The sequence below is a fragment of the Carassius auratus genome, chromosome 6 (assembly GCF_003368295.1).
Source record: "Carassius auratus strain Wakin chromosome 6, ASM336829v1, whole genome shotgun sequence".
Taxonomy (NCBI): domain Eukaryota; kingdom Metazoa; phylum Chordata; class Actinopteri; order Cypriniformes; family Cyprinidae; genus Carassius; species Carassius auratus.
Window position 1 is genome coordinate 14,007,414 of NC_039248.1, and position 13,383 is coordinate 14,020,796.

General features: G+C 38.1%; 1 protein-coding gene across 2 annotated transcripts; it reads right to left on the reverse strand.

The window, feature by feature from the left end:
- Positions 1-3,875: 3,875 nt before the first annotated feature.
- igfbp5a (insulin-like growth factor binding protein 5a) lies at positions 3,876-7,577 on the reverse strand. Of its 2 annotated transcripts, XM_026262852.1 has the most exons (5): positions 7,459-7,577; positions 6,841-7,338; positions 4,515-4,723; positions 4,260-4,379; positions 3,876-4,104 (listed from the first exon to the last, which is right to left on the reverse strand). In XM_026262852.1, the coding sequence occupies exons 2-5, from the start codon at positions 7,160-7,162 to the stop codon at positions 3,964-3,966; spliced, it is 792 nt and encodes a 263-aa protein (XP_026118637.1). In that variant the 5' UTR covers positions 7,163-7,338; positions 7,459-7,577; the 3' UTR covers positions 3,876-3,963. The 2 variants fall into 2 exon arrangements, with proteins under 2 accessions (XP_026118637.1, XP_026118626.1); XM_026262841.1 differs by having other exon boundaries at positions 6,841-7,577.
- Between the last annotated feature and the right edge of the window lie 5,806 nt (positions 7,578-13,383).

The window sequence follows — 13,383 nt, forward strand, 5'->3', positions numbered from 1 at the left end:
AAAAAAAAGAAAAGAAGAAGAGGAGAAACGAGCAAAAGATAAAGGTATGCAACTAGTGTCTCTGTATGATTACAGTATCCATTTCATGAATGAAGGGCTAATGTTAATTGGTGGTGGGTATAACTCTTTGTTAGCCTTTCTGCTATGATGCTTGCTATGCTTATACAACAATAATTTGGTTTCAACTCAATCACGAGATCTAATTTATAATATTGTGCTTTGCAATTAAACTGTTAAAAGTTCAGTTATCATTTCCATCAGTTGGTTTAACATTAGGCCCTGTAAATAACTAACGGCATTTTATTTGCTACACAGTATGCTAAGTATAGTTTCCTAAGTATAGTTTTACAAGTCATAACTAAATCAGTAGTCAGTAACCTAATGGCACCTCCATGAAAGTTAGATTGATATACAAATTTTGGTTGAAAAATATCCTGAAACCCAAAAAGTTTTTTTTTTTGCCTATACATATAATTTAAAGTCATTTTATTTTTTTAAACAACTGAGTCCCAGTGACCATAGCATAACGTGAATAAAATATAATTTTTCAACGTATTTTTTTTTTACTATTTGTTTCTATACTCTAAACAATGTGATGACATGGGGGAAAAAATGAAATAAATAAATGTTTTTGTTTTTTTCCGGGTCTAGGAGGATATAGCGTGTAATGACAGACATTTAGTGTGTAAGAGCATGTTTATGTAACCCTTCTATTATGTTTTGAGTCAATTTGACCCTAGGCTGTTTTAGCTTTATAAAACATTATCCTATGGTCTTTTGATTTCAAATGCAGTTAAATTGCAATTTCAGGGGCACTTCTAAAATATTTTGGAGCATCCTCTGCCACTGGTCAGGATGAGCCAACCACCTCCTCCGCTACACATGTCTCCACAAATATCTGATATTGTGGATGAAGACCTCTTTGCCTCTACTTCTACCCAGCATGAGCTTTCAGGTGTGCATATTGTGTGTGTGTGTATGTGTGTGTGTGTGTGTGGGCTACAAGACAACTGCAATTTAATGTAATTTTAATATTTCTGATAATTTATGAGTAGGACTGTGTTTTTTCACTGCGATGTGTTTTGAGTAATATGCCAATATGCTGTCTGATAGAAATGCCTGGAGCTGAACTCCCACTGAGCCCCACTGGCCCTCACATCTGACTGACAGGATTCGGACTGAGCTGGTTCACAGAGGACCAAGTAAAGTGCCACCTGGCTTTGTTTACCGTAGGAATGAGAGTAATGGGAGAAGTTGCCACCACTAATATTTTAAGAAGACATTAGTAAGTGGTGAAAAGATGGCAAGAAGTTGGCTGATTTATTTAATTAAGAACAACAGCCTCTTTTGCTTCTGCTGCAAATTTGTTTTCCAAGAGGAACATCAATTTAACAAGTGCAGGAATGGCAAATTGGAAACGTGCATGCAATAATCTGACATCATATGAAAACAGTTGTTATAATAAAATATTGCTGTTTGTGCAGAACTTTGTTTGCTAAGTTTTTTGTGTGTGTGTGTTTGTGGGGGGGGGGGGGTCGGGGGGGGGTCGGGGGCGCTCGAAAGAGGTCTCGCCCAGGGTGTATTTCAATGTAGAACCGCCACTGATTCCAACCATATAGTACTAGGACTACACAGTTTGTCCTAATGCAGTTGATCTTCTTTTTCCAAATGCATATAACTACTGACATCTGGTGGTCACACAAAGGAGGAGCAAACATAATTATAATGCTGCATAAAATGTCAATAAACATGTGTTAAATAGATTTAATAGAGCCGTTCACTAACTATTTTAACTTAGCATTGTGATTTACTTTGTGCAAATGTTATACTCAGTTCAACCTTGCAGTTAGGTGTCATTTGTCACATGGTATTTTGAACCCAATGTTTTACATGTACACAAATAAAGAAGTATTTCAAGGTATTATTTGCAGTTTTAAGTGACAAAAGTAACAGGTGTCTTCAAATCATTCATGAAGGCAGAACAAATACATTAACTAGAATTTATAAAATATAAAATAAAAAGAAATAAAATAAAAAACATGCTGCAAATGTAATTAATGATGCTCCAATTAAATATTTGAAATTACTCATGCAATATGCTCTTCTCAAAATGTATCTGATAAAGCACAGTATACAGACAAAATAAAAAGTTAATATTATTATATCTGAATATCTTTATATTCATATATTTATTAAATAAATGTTTTATCTTTACAAAAGAGACAAAAATAAAAGTACATATATTACATGGCAAATACATATTGCAGACGTGATACAAATAATTTGATCATCCATATAACTTGATTTGGACACCTTAAATAAGCTATTTAATTAAAAGAAAAATAATCTATACTAAACTTGTCAAACTGGTCTGCTTTGTATTTTTTTCTCATAACAGTGAGCCTGCCTCTACCACATGGAGTGGTATAATTCAGAATCCTTTAAATGTTATACAACAGTATCAAGAAGAATATTGTCCTTTAGAATTCTCACAACTTTGAGAATTATGGCTAAAATAAAATCAGTAAAGTAAAATGTAAAGTCAATATGTTTTACAGGTGATGATGACAGAGGGCTTTCTACAATTCTGCAAACAGGCAACAATTCTGAACTATTGTCAGGCTCATTTCTGATACGTAATTACAAATGCCATGCAAATAAGCTCATAAGCATGAAGAGCATATTTTTGATACCATTAGATGGAAAATGTGGTAGCACAAATTCAATTCTGTGGGCCAACATCTAATAGTACCTTTGGTACTGTACTACTATGGCATTTTCATAATGCAAATATTCTCAATTTGCCTACTTTTAGGAACACTGAATTTGCTTTTTTGAGTCTACACTCCTGCAAACTAAAGGTCAGCATTTTGAGTGTTTGTGTTTTCCTTTCGTTGGCCCCTTTGATGCCTCTGATGTAAATCAGTATTCAAATATTTGAGTAAAAAAAGGCACTGAGATTTCCATAAGAACCCAAGGACCCTGATCTGTTAAAGTTTGAAAAAACAGAAGAGTGGCTGGTTGTTTTTCACCATTGTGCATTCAAATGTTGAGTCTTATTCAGTAGTGATTCATATAAACTGCATGCTAATATATGTGTCTAAGCTTATTGAGAGGTTGTGCTTTGCTTTTTATCATAGGACTTTTGTTTGTTTGTTTTCACAGTGCACAACAGTGGTTATTAGAATATACATTTCCTTTTATCATTCAGGCTGGCAAAACAATGCGCCTAGACAGTAAGCTAATGTGCTGAAACTTTTGGAAATGGTGGTACAAAACACCTGCAATGGACAAAAGCAAAGTCATATGAAACAGTTATATTAATAAATGAGGACAGGTCACCCAAAATGCTAATTCTGCCATCATTCACTCACCTTGTCATCGCAAAATGGTATGCATTTTTTTTTTTTTGGTGAAAGACGAAAGAATACACAAAAGATCCAATGTTTTAGACCCAACTCATTTAAATTATATTGACAAAACTGTTGTAAATCTTATTTTGTGTTCCACAGAGGAAGGAGTGTCATATGGGTAAAAAAAAAATGGATGGGTGGGTGGGTAAATAATGACAGAATTGCATTTTTTTTTTTTTTGGTAAACTGTTCCTTTAAGCTCTTAAAACCTTATAAGATGTCCATGATAAGATATTGTGGAAAATAATGCATGACTCTAGTACATTTGCCAAATGATACTTGATACATCCCACCAACCTAAGTGACATGTGAAAATCAATTGCAGGATTCAGTAACTGTTGCGTGTATTGATCATATAATTTGCTTAGCTTTAAAATAGTTTATATATATATATATATATATATATATATATATATATATATATATAGGCTATATATATATATATATATATATATTACTATTACTATTAGAAATGACTGGCAAATCACATGATATGGTAGATGAAATTGAGTGTACAATGAAATTGTAACGCGCCCAAATTTGAGTAGTCTCATTCGTTGTTGTTGTTGCTGTTGCTTTCAAGATCTTTGCATTGGATGTTGCCTCCATTAAAGTCAGTGCCCGGCATCTGAATTCCATGCTTGTTTACACACCAGCAGATGCCTCGCTTGCGCCCCCTGGAGGGTTTACACTGTGACAAAAAAACAAAAATGGACATCACAAAGTAAGCAATGTAACTTGACCCTGCCCTCAGCCAATAGCTTGTGTTTATAGAAAAGAAAACTTTCCGACTACTAAGCTTGCCTGTAGCTGACATCTATAAACATGCTGAAGTGCAGAACTAACCTGTTTGCGCTTGAAAAAGCCTTTCTTATCACAGTTAGGCAGGTACAATGAGAGAGCCATGATTCTTGAGTTGTCCTTCATTCTCTGGATAATTCCATCCAGCTTGCTTCGGCATGGACCCTGCAATTAGCAGGCATACCATTAACAGAACAGTCTGGAAAAGGTGTTAGGCATTAATATAAACATTAAAATAATGGAAACAGCATGAAAACATTTTTTCACTAACATCAGATGAATGTTGATGAACAAACTTACAATGTCAGACTGATGTTTGTCTTTTCTGAAGAGCGGGTATTCAGAATTGCCCCTGATCCTGAGTTTAGCCTCCTGCCTCTTCTGATCCTTTCGCATGGCCAGAGCCTTCTTGCTGTTAATGTGGTCTCGTTGGAATAATGGAACTTTGGCCTGGGGAAGAAGATCCTCTGTTACCTCTGTAACGTGGGTGTCTTCGTGTGACTCGTGATCTGAGAAGAGTACAATAGTCGAATGCAATGGTATAACTGAGATCCATGTAACAAATAAACCAGGGTTGTTTGCACTGTCAAGATGCCTGTATTTAAATTACAAAACAACCAAGACCATCAATTTAAGGCCACAACGGACTGGTATGCTTCAAGTTGATTATAGTCACCTTGCCATTTACTATCCACAAGAAAGACTTTTATCTTCCAGCACTGGTCTTCCAGCACACACTGAGAATGTTGCCGCTCAGATTATTGGAATACTGATTGTAAAGAAGACTTAGCATGGCTAATAGCATCTGAGAGTGAGCCAATACTCTTGAGAAGAGAGAGATCAACAGATTTCTGGTATTTTTTAAGCTGTTGGTTTTCTCAAGATGTCATCTTCAAACTTTATTAGCGAAGATAACTCTGTCAAGAATGTCATTTAATGTGCATTCCTCACAATATAACAATGAACTTATTATAGAAACTACAGAAAAGTTATCCTAATTGGAAACCATAAAAGGTAGGTATTTCTGAATACACAGTCTGTAAAAGCCTATAATGGAAGTTTTGGAGGTTACATTTTCACTTCATAGAATCAAATCAAGCCTGACAAAAGCGGTCAATAGTTTAAACTCAACCGCCGGCTCTATTCTTTTAATTGTAAGCAGAGATGGCAGATGCTTTCTTCAATTTGTCAAGTCTATATCCTCTTTTTCTCTCTCTCACACGTCATTGCATTTGCCCAGCTGTACAGTGAGTAATCAGATTCAAGGGCTTGACCCCTTACTTGTCGCTTCTGTGTTTTCTGTGGAAATGCTAAGCAGCCAGGGTCACAATGGATGAGTAAATCTCTCAAGCCATTTGTGATGACATCACTGACAAATCAGAGAAATACATCAGCAAAGATTGGTAATCATTGAATAAATCAACATTGTTCTTCTGCTTCTTTCCTAATCTATTGATTTATTTATTTTATTTTTTTAGGGATATTACATTTTATTTTAGCAATGTGACAAGTGCAGTTCCAAGTCTCCTAATCTGGGGGTACTGTTCTGGGAATGCATGCTAATCTGAGATCTGTGCAGTCCTGGGAGAGGTGGTGTGCTCATTCTCTCTCCCTGATTTGTCTTCTAAATGTCTTCTGTTACACAGAGTACTGTTAACATACCTTTTATTACTAAAATCTCATTGTTATAGTAAAAAGGTGGCACTAAAGTGTATTTACACAAAATGTTTGATACAGAACCTTTCAAATAACATGCAGGGGAAAAAAGTTCTTGTGGCCACGTATTTAGAAATTATTCTCACAATTTATTAATATAGTATGTGAAAATGTTTTATTAATTTGTTATGTCAATTTAGTTAAATTGCAACCGCAATTTATGTGTGTGTGTGTGTTAGTTTGTGTGTTTGTGTGTGTGTGTGTGTGTGTGTGTGTAAATTAGATTTTTAAAATTGTATTTATATTCAGAATGCTGCCTCATTTTTTCAGTTCGTTCTCTGTCAGAACCATTCTCAAGCCTCCCATTCTGGTCTAAATTTTTAACGACTTGCAAGATGATGAAGATTCAGAGTGATATAGCTGCAGCAGCTGTTTTCAGTAAATGTGATGAGATCGCATAATCACAGTTTTAAGAGTGCTGACAGTCGAGTTAATCGCTGATTTTTGTGGAGCTAAAAAGAAAGGCAGTGGAGGCTAAAGCCGGTACAAGAGTGTGATATAAAGAGAATGACAGCAAGATAGATCTGCTGGTGTGTGGGTGGGGAGTTGCTGGAAAATAATTTGATTTGAATACCAATCCTGTAGCTATTCAATAAATGTAAAAACTCATCCAGATAAAATAAAACCTACAAGATTTTCTGTTATGGCCTGACCTATATAATACAGGATAGATAGATAGATAGATAGATAGATAGATAGATAGATAGATAGATAGATAGACAGACAGACAGACAGACAGACAGACAGACAGACAGACAGACAGACAGACAGATAGACAGATAGATAGATAGATAGATAGATAGATCGACAGACAGACAGACAGACAGACAGACAGACATAGACAGATAGATAGATAGATAGATTTTTGTTGTTGCATATATTTGACATATTGCATGTCAATAAAAATTACCTCTGGATTTGTATAGTTTCTCGTTCATGCAAACTCCTTTGCCGTAAAGCAGAGCGTGCAGCGGCTTTTCCTCCCCGTTCCGAGGCAAGCAACGCAGTCCCTGTCCACAAGTGCCCGTGTAGACTCCACACGCCTGCCCCTCGGTCAGTGCGCAGGTCAAGCAGCATCCGCAGCCGGGCTCCTTCACCACCTGACACCCAAGCCTTACCGGAGGACACATGGACATAGCCTTCTGATCGCACGGCTCACAGGGCACGTACGAGGCAGAAAAGCCGGGTAGTCCCCATACAAATGTCATCAGAGTACACAAACTTAGCAGCATTGTACTGTGTAGAGAACCTATTCCACCAGCCTTGAATTAGTAGAACCTACGCTTTCTTTCGTTTGAGATGTCCGAGAACTAGACGTAGGTAGCGTCCGGTTAAATGAAGAAGTGTATCAATTTTCAATCCTCTCACCACTTAGTAGAATAATCCAATGCTGCAAAACACCTGAGATCTATAAATTAAAATGCAATGCCCTGAGAATAAAAGGGATCAGCGGAATTCGGGGGAAGAGCACAGACCTAAGAATTAAATTCACCTTTATCCCTATAATAAAAAATAAATCAATATTTACCGATTCTATTGGAGCACCCTCGAGAGCTGCTTGTCGGTATGAAGCTCTGTTCGTATTAAACGGGGTGAACACTGCACTTCGTTTAAAGGTAGGCTGGTTCTTGGGCGGATCCCCGAGCGATGCTGAGCATAGTAGCTTTCGAGGTTAAGATTAAGCGAAAAGCTAGCAACAAAACTATGAGATAAGCAGATAAATAATAATTATTAAAATTACAATAATTAATAAATAAAATTAACACAAATTCAAAGTGTATACATGATTTCTGTTCGATGCTAATGAACGTCTTTTTTGGGTGCGTGTACGCTCTTTTTTTAATAGTTCGAAAATAACGAATGAATATTCAAATGAATCGATTTATTTTGCCTTCATATGTAGAAATATTGAGAACGCTTGATTCGAGCATAATATGCACCTTTCTTCTCCGATTAAGGCTGTACTGTCAGCAAATTTAAGTTTAAATTGGCCTAAAAGATTAAGTCCGATTAATTATTAGATTAGGCTATCTGATTATTAGATTAAATTTGAGTATTAAGTATTTGTATTATGTATTATGGTTAACATTACCGACTGAAACTAATAATATTAGCTTACATGCTAACAAATTGATTAATGTATAATCAAACAATCAATCAATCAATCTATCTATCTATCTATCTATCTATCTATCTATCTATATATATATATATATATATATATATATATATATATATATATGTATGTATTGCTAGGCAAAGTTTAAGTTGCAAATTGTTATGCAGAAAACAAATAATGCATTCAAAAGTATAGTGTATTGTGCACTTTTTCAGTTAAAAGTTCTGCTATATGAACAAAAGTGAGACCTATTAAGTGAGAACTATTAGAGACCTGCACAATCTTGTGACCCAATGCAGCAGAGGAGACAACACTTGATGTGCGGGTAGATACTTGTGTGTGCGGGATGCGGGAAAATAATTAGGGTGTGTGCACACTATGCAATCTTAACAATGCCGGAACGCATTTGACCCACAAACCCTGGTTCGTTTGACTAGTGTGATCAATCCGTTTAGTAGTCCCTGGCTTGGTTGGAAGAGGTGTGCCAGAGCGCGGTGCAGTTATATATACAGGTGCATCTCAATAAATTTGAATGTCGTGGAAAAGTTCATTTATTTTAGTAATTCAACTCAAATTGTGAAACTTGTGTATTAAATAAATTCAATGATCACAGACTGCAGTAGTTTATGTCTTTGGTTCTTTGAATTGCAATGATTTTGGCTCACATTTAACAAAAACCCACCAATCTCAACAAATTAGAATACTTTGACATGCCAATCAACTAATCAACTTAAAACACCTGCAAAGGTTTCCTGAGCCTTCAAAATGGTCTCTCAGTTCAGTTCACTAGGCTACACAATCATGGGGAAGACTGCTGATCTAACAGTTATCCAGAAGACAATCATTCAGACAATCGAGCTACTGCCTCATGAGGATTGTCAAGTAAAATCGATTCAAGAATTTGAGGGAACTTCACAAGGAATGGAGTGAGGCTGGGGTCAAGGTCCTCTTTTCAGGTGAGAGCAAGTTTTGTATTTCATTTGGAAAACTTTTGGACTTCAAGTTGCTTGAAGTCCAGCTTTAAGTTTCCACAGTCTGTGATGATTTGGGGTGCAATGTCATCTGGTGGTGTTTGTCCATTGTGTTTTTTGAAAACCAAAGTCACTGCACCCATTTACCAAGACACAGTTTGGAGCTCTTCATGCTTCCTTCTGCTGACAGGCTTTTTGAAGATGCTGATTTCATTTTCCAGCAGGATTTGGCACCTACCCACACTGCCAAAAGCACCAAAAGTTGGTTAAATGACCATGGTGTTGGTTTGCTTGACTGGCCAGCAAACTCACCAGACCTGATCCCCATAGACAATCTAGTCAAGAGGAAAATGAGAAACAAGAGACCAAAAAATGCAGATGAGCTGAATGCCACTGTTGAAGAAACCTGGGCCTCCATAAAACCTCAGCAGTAGAACAAACTGATCACCTCCATGCTACGCCGAATTTAGGCAGTAATTAAAGCAAAATGAGCCCCTACCAAGTATTAAGTATATGTACAGTAAATTAACATACTATATAGAAGGCCAACAATTCACTAAATTATTTATTTACTTTTATTTTTTTGTGGTTTTATGAAGTATTTTAATTTGTGGAGTTTTTTTGTTAAATGTGAGCCAAAATCATTATAATTAAAATATAATATAATTAATCATCATAATTAACTTAAACTACTTCAGTCTGTGTGCACTGAGTTTATTTAATACATGAGTTTCACAATTTGAGTTGAATTACTGAAATAAACTTTTCCACGACATTCTAATTTATTGAGATGCACCTGTAGATCAGTGAGTGTAAGCGCTAACCACACCTGAGTGCAGATCTTCTATACATGCTGCATGATTGTGTGGATATTTCTGAGTGGCAAAAGAGATAGATGTGTAAAGAAATAAATTGTGAGAGGGCTGTGTGTTACCACATCCCATGCGACTCAAAATAATAAACTACACAGTTAACAAAATAATGCACTCTACTATGCTGAGCAAGCACTTCTCTGCTGTCTTCACGTGCTATCGGAAACTTTCTATTTCCAATTTATGAAGTCATGATTATGAGCTTGTTGCTTTCTTTTCTGTTAAAAATAATAGTGTATAGTAGTTTGTGAATGACGATGCTTAGCCTAAATAATTTGTTTGGTAGCATCCCCTTCTGTGACCCATGATTTGTCTGTATGTGTATTTAGAGCCAGTGAGCAAAGGACTTTTATAATAATAAAAAAATATTATTATTAAATAATTACAGACATTAATCAATTAATGCATTAACACGCTAATAACACGTTAATCAGACCAAAAGTTTGGACACACCTTCTCTTTATTTTCATGACTATGAAAATTGTAGAGTCACACTGAAGGCATCAAGGGCTATTTGACCAAGAAGGAGAGTGATGGGGTGCTGCGCCAGATGACCTGGCCTCCACAGTCACCGGACCTGAACCCAATTGAGAAGGTTTGGGGGTGAGCTGGACCGCAGACAGAAGGCAAAAGGGCCAACAAGTGCTAAGCATCTCTCGGGGGAACTCCTTCAAGACTGATGGAAGACCATTTCAGGTGACTACCTCTTGAGGCTCATCAAGAGAATGCCAAGAGAGTGCAAAGCAGTAATCAAAGCAAAAGGTGGCTACTTTGAAGAACCTAGAATATGACATATTTTCAGTTGTTTCACACTTTTTTTTGTTATGTATATAATTCCATATATAATTCCACATGAGTTAATTCATAGTTTTCATGCCTTCAGTGTGAATCTACAATTTTCATAGTCATGAAAATAAAGAAAACTCTTTGAATGAGGTTTGTCCAAACTTTTGGTCTGTACTATCTATCTATCTATCTATCTATCTATCTATCTATCTATCTATCTATCTATATATATATATATATATATATATATATATATATATATATATAATTTATTATAATTGTTTTTTTTTCTTTCTTTCTTTCTTTCTTCCTTGTTTATTTGTTGTTGTAATAGAGGCAAACCAGCAGTTGGCACATCGGGGGACTTTACAGCTCTACCTGGAGGCATCACCGCACCCTCTTGTGGCCACCCCAGAATAAACCTAGCCTTTCTGTTTCAGCTATGGCTGAAGAGTTACAGGAACTGAGGAAGCAGGTGCGGCAGCTTCAAGTGGACAAGGAGCGCTTGCTGTATCTCCCTAGGGAAAGGATATGTCCTGTGTTTAGGGGCAGATCAGGTGTTTGTATTGATGAATGGGTGGAAGAAGTGAATGCTTGTGTGCGTGCAAGACATTTGAGTTCACGTGACCAAGCCTATTTTATGTTTGATCATTTGGATGGTGAAGCAAAGGATGAGATATGTTATGGCCTAGGGAAGAGAGGGAAAATCCGGAGCGAATTGTATCTATCCTTAAAGACCTTTATGGATGTTCATTCACATACCTGGGGGTACTGTTAGGTTGGTGCCTGCCACCTGCTCTCCCCACTTTTGTAATGCATCTGCTGTTCTTCTTGTTTCACCTGCCTTAGTTCAGGTGGAGCGAGGTACCGCTTTTATCCCCATTGGTAATGTTGGATTTACCAGTGCTACACTTTACCCTTGTAGAGTAATAGGCATGGTGGCTCATGTCACAGTCGCAAGCCTCCCTACAGGTATTACTGGGGTGGTTCAGGGAACTAAAACTGTTACGGCCACCCTTAAGGTTTACACTGGGCAGATTGATAGTGTGAAAGAGCAGATTCAGGCTATTGACTTATCCGTACTCTCTGAGTTTGAACAAGAACGAGTGATGGCCTTCCTGTTGAAACTTGAGTCCGTTTTTTCAGCTTTTGAGGGTGATCTTGGCTGTACCAATCTGCTATCACATGACATCCCCTTGTTAGATGACCAGCCTGTTAGACTGAGGTATGGGCGTCTACCCCCTTCTGACTATAAGGCTGTGAAGGCTCACTTACAGCAGCTTCTAGACAGTCAGGTCATTCGGCAAAGTAGTAGCCCATATGCCTCTCCTATTGTTCTGGTGAGGAAGAAGGACAGAAGCCTTCGTATGTGTTTGGATTACCGACAACTCAATCACAAGACACGGAGAGATGCCTTTCCACTTCCTCGTATAGAGGAGTCCTTAGATGCATTGTCTAGGGCACAGTGGTTTTCCATGCTTGATCTAGCTACAGGCTATAACCAGGTACCAGTGACTGAGAAAGACTGCCCAAAGACCGCCTTTTGCACGCCCTTTTGGGCTATTTGAATTTAACCGAATGCCTTTTGGGCTATGCAATGCTCCAGGCACCTACCAGTGGTTAATGGAAAGGATGTTTGGAGCCCAAAATTGTCAGTCCCTCTTGTTGTACCTGGATGGCATTATTGTGTTTAGCATTATTGCGTCTAGCGTGAATGACCACATTACCCGTTTAGATCTGGTGCTGAGTCGACTCCAGGAAGAAGGATTGAAGGCAAAGCTGGAGAAATGTTGTTTCTCTAGGAAGGAGGTCCAGTATCTGGGCCATTTAATCTCCCATGAAGGTGTGTCTACGGATCCAGCCAAGGTGTCTGCTGCTGCTAACTGGCCTCACCCTACCAATGTCTCGGAGTTGAGGTCCTTCCTTGGATTTGCAAGTTACTACAGGCGGTTCGTTGAGGGATTCTCACAACTAGCAGCCCCATTACATCGTCTGGTAGCTGAACTGGCAGGGACTAAGATGAGGAAAGGCCACGGACCACTGCTAAATGGGGCCTGGACAGACTCCTCTGAGCAGAGTTTCCAGGAGTTGAAGAGGAGGTTAATGAATTCACCTACCTTGGCCTTTGCTAACTTTATCTACCCTTTATCCTTGAGGTGGATGCCAGCCATATTGGTTTTGGAGCAGTGCTCTCGCAAGAACAGGATGGTAAAGTTCGCCCAATTGCCTACGCCAGTCAGAGTCTTAGCCCTGCTGAGAAGAACTATAGTTCCATGAAGCTGGAGTTTTTGGGCATGAAATGGGCAATGACAGAAGTTCCGGGAGTACTTGTGTGGCCAATAGTGTACAGTCTGAACCAATAACAACCCTTTGAGCCATCTGGATGCAGCTAAGTTGGGCGCAACCGAGCAGCGATGGATAGCAGAGTTGTCTGCCTATAATTATACCATTCGCTACCGTTCTGGTCGCTCAAATAAAAATGCAGACTCTCTGTCTAGACAGCCTCCTGCAGAATGCCTTAACTCTGTTCCAGGGCCATTGGCTGCAGGAACTGCTCTACCTGTGCACGTGCAACAAGTTGCTTGACGAGAGAGGTGTTTCCAGGTGACCCAAGAGACCATGTCTGTCTTTCCTTCTTATACTGCTGAGGACCTAAGGGCCCTGCAAGAGACTGACCCTGCTATCGGTGCCTTCCTCCCATTCTG